We start from the raw sequence: 7700 nt of genomic DNA on the forward strand, positions 1-7700 counted from the left end.
CAAAACAAATAAACTGATTATTATATAAATGAATCTTCTAAATTGAATATTATATAAATAGTATTATACAAAATTTTAGAAAATAGATGTATGGATTATACACTTAACCCTTTAATTACAAAGGGACCCTACCATTTTGAATTATAGTTCCTGATTGTGACAAAAGAAATAGTTCTATTAAATTAGACTCTGTATCATACATATGTTTCCTTGTGAACTCATTGACAAATGGTATTAATGGATATGTTTAAATTAAGGGAGGAATTTACTGTTTGCATTTGTCTTAAGATAATACATTTGTCATTCATGTTGGGTATGATTTGGTTTAGTTTTTATTCAATTTTTTATGTTACATATTAAAAACATTTTGAACATGTTGTTTCGCCACACTGTGTCTTTTATGAAGACACTGGACTGAAACTGCAGTCACATAAGTCATTTCGCAATCTTTGCTGCAGTTCAAGAAATACTTCTGTTTTAATTTGGAAATCAAATTTTGGGGAAACAAATGAATTTCAGTTACATAAAAGCAGGAATATTAAAAAATGCAAACAGTTTCGATATACTGTACATACAGAACTTGTTCTGTCTGCAAATGTGTCTTTGATGTGTTTTCAAGAAAAAACTGATATCTGCATGTGAAAGGGGAGTGTTGAAGGATAATATCCAATCCAAAACGTTTTAAGGTGTTTTTAGTTTTATACTGTATGTATAAATATGAAGCTGAGGACAGGCATTTACAGTCAGAGAGGAAGCACTGAAGAAATCGTTACCTTGATACTCATACAGTACCTGCTGGACCAAGTGTGATTCAAAAGCTGCTTTCTTCAGAGTGTAACCAAGGTAAGTTTCATTTCATAGCTGATGTGTTACAGGTCATCATTACAGTGTTTTACAGTATTTTCTCCAATTTACAATTGTATAACCACCGTAAGTGATGTGATTTGCCTTCAGAATGTTTTACTATACTATATCATAAGAATATCAAGAAAATACCATGGCAATGTTTCTGGGAATCATTACTATCCCACAGTACATTTACTTTAGTAAATGTCTGATACTGCTGTACACCATAATATTCCCAAGGGCAAGCGTTGTACATTACTGTTACCAATCCTATGTATGGTCCTACTGCATCTTGCTTGACTAAATAATAATCACATAACTGTACATGTATCTGTCCTGTTCCTTGTTTCTCTGTGCTTTACTTGCTCTTCTGGTTTGTCTTGTTGTCTGGGGCTATATATTTCCGGGTCTCACTTTCCTCTCGCTCGGTATTGGGATTGGTTGTAGAGAGGCTCGCCTCACCACGTCGCCCCACATCCGCTACCTGAGGTCTTATGTCTCGTTCCGACTTCGCCCGATACCTTGAGCCCGGAGCAAACCCCCTTATTTGCTCTGTTCCTGCCGCTACACATAGGGTCCTCCTTTCTTGCCGGTCTCTCTCCACAGCTATACCCCAGATTCCGTGACAGTTAGAAAATGGATGGGTGGATAATATGCTGTATATTTAATTATTAATTTGCTTTATAAAACTTTAAGCAGTATTCCATCTTTTTCATAAACGTTTTCTGCATCAGAGTCTTTAACTTTGTCACTTGCTATGGTTATTTTGGAAACATTCTGGCATGCTCGTTTGAACTACCTAATGTTTATTATCATTATAAAATAATATAAAGTTATAATGTTTTCCATGAACACTTGGTGTCTTATTGCTGTAATGGATAATGAAAAGCTTGTAGCTTCATTGAACCTTTTGTAGAAAATGGAAAAAGTAACACTAGTCAATTAGAGTGACATACTGTACTGTAAGTCATTCTTTGAAAGTCATTCAAATCACTTAAAACCTCTTTTTTGTTTTAAATAAGATATATTTTCTTATTGTTTCAATTAGTATATAAAGCCACTATGTACAATTCTAACAATAAATTGTCTGTTCTCTAATTACTATTAATTTATATTTCATTACGAATAATTCTGTTACTGCATTTAATTAAAAAATGAAAAATGTCAGTTAGTGTTACTGTACAGTATGATTAGTGCAGGAAAGCACTAATGGGTTAATAAACATTTACTTGTTATGATTAAAATAGGATTTGTGCAAAAGCCACATTAAGATAGATTCACTGTGCCACCTGGCAATTCCAGGGAGTAATGTAGTCCTGCAACAGATTATGTGAAAATCTAAAAAATGTTGGATTCTGAACATTGTCTTTTGTGGTTATTAAAATAGATATCTGGAAAAAACATACAGGCAAAGCCATGTTTGATAATCAAGTCACATTATATGGACATACAGTACACAACACATACAGTGCTAATAGGAATTTTACATACAGTTACACAATGTTTCCAAACTAAGACATTTTGTGACCTAATAGCTTGAAATCAAGACACATTTAATTAAAATGTATTTAATGTTCATTTACATATTGTAAGTTACAACCTCCAAGTGCAATGTAAATGCTCAAACAGAAAAGTAATTATAATTGAAAATCTAGAAAAGATTTTTTATAACTGGATACACCCCTTGGTAATACTATAGCAGTTGTAAATTAGGAAGGAGTGAACTGTGTATTGTTTATGTATAGTTTCTCACAGTGTACTTGTCTTCACCTCACTGCTGTCTTAAGAACTTATCTATATATGATTAATTTTGCTCATTTCTTCCTACAAATATAGCTTCAATCCACACTAGCATAACAAACAAAAATTAAGAAATTCATTATTAATTGCCTCTGACACAACCCGCTTGATGTATCAGAATAAAAGTCTCAAGGGGAAAATTAACACAGAATGCAGTTGGTAGTTTGACATACTGTATATTTGTGGTACTGTAGATGTAACATGCATTATTAGAATATTAGGAAACTTCTAAGTAGTAAGTACCTACTTGTAAGTTATGTGAAAAATAATGTTATTTTGTGTATGGAATTCTGTTTTGCAGACATACAGAAAGTTGACCTCATCTTCAGAAAGAGACCATGTCTGACCAGGTTAAGACTTCAGGAGCAGCAGACAATATGTGTGAGTATGTAGAGAACTGACATTGTTTCACAGATAAACTGTATTTGCAAATCTACAGGAGCTGTCTGAAGGGATAAAATGGGCACTCAGGGCACCATCAACTCACATGACAGTGAGCTCAAAGGCTGAGACTCCGATATCAATGACTCAGAAATTAATCTTGAATCTGATCTACACGAATTACTCTATAATGTCAAGATTGAAGGTTTCAAAGCTCCAGAATTTTTTAACATGTCATATAAAAGAAAAAAACTGAAAGAGCTCTACAGCCAGATAATATTTAGATTCTAAACAGTTCACTTAGAATAATAAATACTGTATGTAAAACAATTTCAAGTTTCTCACTGAATTTTTTGATTAATTATTTTCCCACTTTGGGAGGACACCAAATCCTAATAAACCATTACAATCTGTCCTTTTTTCTTATTGCTTTGTTTTCATTAGTTAGATTTTATATTAAATGTATTACTATTATATAATGGTCTTTTAAAGATTAGGATATTTGAAGTTGGTGAAATTGGTTATTTTGTTCACTATTTGATTATATATTTTTTTTTGGGAAAGGTATGGTGCTGTTTGCCATGGAAAGATCAGGGAGTATCAAGATTGGACTGCCCCCAAATAATTACAATGACAACTTTAGTGAATATTCGAAATATGTGGGAAATCTGCAAGGCATCTCTCACGTCGCCTTCAGCCCTCAAGGAACAATGTTTGCAGTCTGTAATGCACAGCTGTATTCTGGGTCTCCTCCAGCGAATCCAGATGAGAACTGGCTGAAGCAGAAAGCTCGGTGTGTAGGAAGGTCTGGGTGGGATCAAGTTCATTCCCTCTTCTTCCATCCAAACGGCACACTCTATGTTGTCATGAAGAGTGGTGAACTTTACAGGGGTCCCCCTCCTGAGAATGAGTACGTGTCCTGGATGTACAGGGTTGCTACGAAGATAGGAACTGGAGGATGGTGCTTCCCTTCTCTGTTCTTTGACCCTGCGGGTATCCTGTACACTGTGACCACAGAAGGGAATCTGCTTAAAGGAAGCCCTCCGAATGATATGAACTACATCTGGAGTAAAAACAGTGAGATTATTGGAACTGGAGGCTGGACAGAACTTACCCATTTCATGGCCTTCTCTCCTGATGGCAATCTGTGGTGTGTCTCCAAGAATGGAGGGAAGATCTACACTGCCCCACCACCCAGGATTGCCAGTGATAACTGGATTGGAAGAGCACAGAATCTTGGATCTGGCTACAATCAATTCCCAATCCTTGCCCTCACGCAAGATAAAACCATAAGTCAAATTTTAAGTTTGGATTTTTCTGTTAAAGATGCAAAGATTCTTTCAAAAGAGCCTCTGATAGTTGGGCAACATGACTGTGACAACTCTACCGGCTCTGTTCCTTACACTGCAACTTTCCAGTAAGTGCTGCATTCTAAGTTGTATTTTCATTTTTCTGTATATCACAAAATACACAATATTTACAAAAATTACACACAAAATACACTGCCAATAGATCTAAAACTTAAATTGTAGGACTGCTGGTAATCATTTGGCAAATTTAACACAAAGATGTTTAAGGGTAACAAAATTTGAATTTAATGATGTCTGAAAATTTATTTTGAGATATTATTAAATGAAAAATCTACCTTTAGATTCATTTCTACATATATGTTCAACTATAACCTGTCAGTAAATCACTTGACTCTCAATTTGACTTTAAACAATTTTAAAAATGTTATAGAAGTGGTTAAGAAGAATCACCACACTGCAACACAACTGGCAGGTGTGAGCCTGTATGGGAGACCTCCAGAGAAAGCTAAGAATGCTGCAGGAAGAGGTGTTAGTGGGACCAGTGGGGGGTGCCCACCCTGCAGTCTGGGTGGGTCCTAATGCCCCAGTATAGTGACGGGGACATTATAATGTGAGACGGATGAGACATAAAACCGATGCCCTGACTCTCTGTGGTCATTACAAATAACAGGGTGATTCTCAAAAAGTGTAGGGGTGTTACCATGGTGTCCTGGACAAATTTTAGATTGGAATTTAACAATCATGGTCTCCCAGTAATCTCCATCTATGAATTGGCTTCAACTCTCTGTTCTCCTCCCCATTGAGAGCTGCTGTGTGATGAGTGTATTGGTGCACTCTGGCAGAGCTACTCATTGATGGTAGTGGAGGGGAGTCCTTGTTACTTGTAATTATTATCTTCATCATCATCAATGTACTGCAATACATTTGAAAAACTACCAACTTACCTTCCTGTCCACTCTATATATGCTGAATTTAATGATGATGTCATGAGGGTATTTTCGGGCTTGAGGAGAATTAGAATATGTGACAGAAAAGATGAAGGAACACCAGCAGAAGATACAAAAATTACTAACATTGCAAAAGAACAGCCAAAAACTTGCAAAGAAACTACTTCGAAACTGTTGAATCCTGAGTTTGACTCTAGTCCAGTCCTCCTCCGTGAGGATTTTGCATGTTCTTCTCATGGTCAATGGCTTTACTTAGATAGATAGATACTTTATTGATCCCGTGAGGGAAATTGCAGATGCACCATCAGCTGTCTGTGTCTGGGAGGTTCCACACCTGGAGAGTGTCAGCAGGTTTGGGTAGGCTTTAGTCAGCCACAATTTGAGCAAGCAGTAACAACATGAAAAAACCCTGTCTTGCCATCTTCACTATCTCTGAAGTTCATGAAATTCACCCGGCTGGTTTGTCAGGCAAGTACTTGCACAAGTCCTCCTTCTCCCAGTGTGGTGCAGCCAGGTTGATACAGTCTGCAGCTTTGAAACAAGAAGTTCTAAAATAGAATGTGATTTTTTTTCAGGTTTTCTGAAACTATTTCCTTGGAAAGCTCTTTCACCCATTCTCATGAATTTACTCTGGCAGTTGGAGCATCAACAACCTTTCAAGCTGGAATCCCATTGTTGGCTGCAAATGAAACCACAGTCTCTATTAATGCCAGTACTACTCACAACTGGAGTTTTACAGAGACAGAAAGGAAAGAGGTACAGTATGTTCCCAGTACTGGATTAAGCTATTGAAGATGAATGGTGCCTTTAAGCCCCCTGGGCTGTTACTCAAAGAAATTGAGCAAGACATCGCTGTTTTGTATATGTGGAATGGAAGAAGAAAACAGGGCACTTGACTAACATGGTGACTTTGATACTAGAACACTGTTGTTATGCACATTTTAACTACAACTTAACTCCTTAAATTGCCTTGTTTTTTTATTAAGTTCAAGCACATCTGAAAAAGGCTCTACAGATGAAACACGGTCTCTTTTCTTTCCCTTTCAGCGTGGAATAAACCTTTACCTCTTCCTTTGTTTTTTTTATTGCCATAACCAGTGAACTGCTTTAGCTTACTGGTTTTGAATGCTGTATTTGTCCACTGTTTTCTGAAAGCAGAGACCCCAGCCAATGGCTTTTGCTTCTTTCATTGCAGATTGTTAATACATCCAGCCTGAATGCTACAGTGCCCCCTGGGGAGGCTGTGAGATTCAAGGCTGTAGTCCAGAAGGGGATCATTGATGTTCCTTACACAGCGAAGGTGCTCACTGTCTTCGGACACCAGACCACTATCACTGGGACATGGACTGGAGCTTCAGTTTCGAAAGTGGCAATAAAGGAAGAGCCTATTGTTAACTAAAACAGTTTAGTAGATACATGCATGCAGATACTTTACCTTACAGAGTATATATATATGAAAATGCCAGTAATTTAACATTCAAAGCTATTTAGCTTTTGCTGTTATCTAGTAAAATGGGTATTTCCTTCAACAGCATAAGTATACTAATTTGCTTAATTTCTCTCTGATCAAGGAATTTGTTTGAATAAATTTCTCTTTTAAACTACAATTTGATATGATAATTAGAACTTATTGTATGCCAAGCCATTTGTGTTGGATTGTTCAGAGCTATTGCATTTAATCATCTTCACTATACGGTACTTGGGTTTTTTCCTTAATTTTTGTAATAATTAAAAAATGATTATGCAATAATTTCATTAAATTATGATAATATTAAATTTCATTTCAATAATCATTTTGGTGCCTGGAACATATTTAATATTTTTGTAATACTAAATAATTTAAAATGAGAAGTGCGTCAATAAAATATTTGAAGGGTGTATGTTTTCTGCTTGTCTCTCTTTTGTCTTGTTGACTACCAGTGTCCAATTCCGGTCCTGCAGAGCCCGAGTGCAGTTAGTTTTCTGGGTTACCTCTTTCTAAAGATTGGCATTTAATAAACCAAGCCCTGGTTCTTGAAGGCTTAAACGTGAATTCAACTTTTTTAAAGGAGTTTATGATGAAAGCTCAGCTGTCTGTAATTTGTAATTAATCAGGACATCACTTTCTCACTCAACCATCATAGATACTGTACATTATCTCCCTCTGTCCCTTACATTTGTCTTTCGCATCCCTCTTCCACCCCATCTCCACCTCTGCAGCTACCCCTTGGTCAGTGTTCTCTCTGCATGGCCTCCCAGAAGGACTCTAGCCTCCTCCTCCTATGTCAGGAGGTTAACCCTGAGCCAAGTGGGCAAAGTTATCTTAACTTTCATTACTCGACCTAATAGTTAAATCTCTGTCACGGGAAATACCGTGAAATGTAGTTAAAGACTCTATGCAAGACGGTATAATCCGGAAGTGACTGGAGTAGGACAT

The 7700-nt window shown here is 36.6% G+C and overlaps 1 protein-coding gene across 1 annotated transcript; it reads left to right on the forward strand.

Moving 5' to 3' along the window:
- The first annotated feature begins 736 nt into the window (after positions 1–736).
- LOC138225084 (uncharacterized) lies at positions 737–7162 on the forward strand. The gene is made up of 5 exons (XM_069183928.1): positions 737–843; positions 2948–3027; positions 3592–4444; positions 5860–6040; positions 6480–7162. Exons 2-5 carry the CDS (start codon positions 2985–2987, stop codon positions 6681–6683), a joined length of 1281 nt encoding a protein of 426 aa, XP_069040029.1. The 5' UTR covers positions 737–843; positions 2948–2984; the 3' UTR covers positions 6684–7162.
- Positions 7163–7700: the final 538 nt, after the last annotated feature.

This window comes from Lepisosteus oculatus, chromosome 25 (genome assembly GCF_040954835.1).
Source record: "Lepisosteus oculatus isolate fLepOcu1 chromosome 25, fLepOcu1.hap2, whole genome shotgun sequence".
Classification (NCBI taxonomy): Eukaryota; Metazoa; Chordata; class Actinopteri; order Semionotiformes; family Lepisosteidae; genus Lepisosteus; species Lepisosteus oculatus.

What these genes read in the sequence shown, in the direction of transcription:
- LOC138225084 (XM_069183928.1), top strand. Translation starts at nt 2,985, where the DNA reads ATGTCTGACCAGGTTAAGACTTCAGGAGCAGCAGACAATATGT. An exon ending in CCTTACACTGCAACTTTCCA is followed by an intron (nt 4,445 to 5,859) that starts GTAAGTGCTGCA and finishes ATTTTTTTTCAG; the next exon opens with GTTTTCTGAAACTATTTCCT. An exon ending in CAGAGACAGAAAGGAAAGAG is followed by an intron (nt 6,041 to 6,479) that starts GTACAGTATGTT and finishes CTTTCATTGCAG; the next exon opens with ATTGTTAATACATCCAGCCT.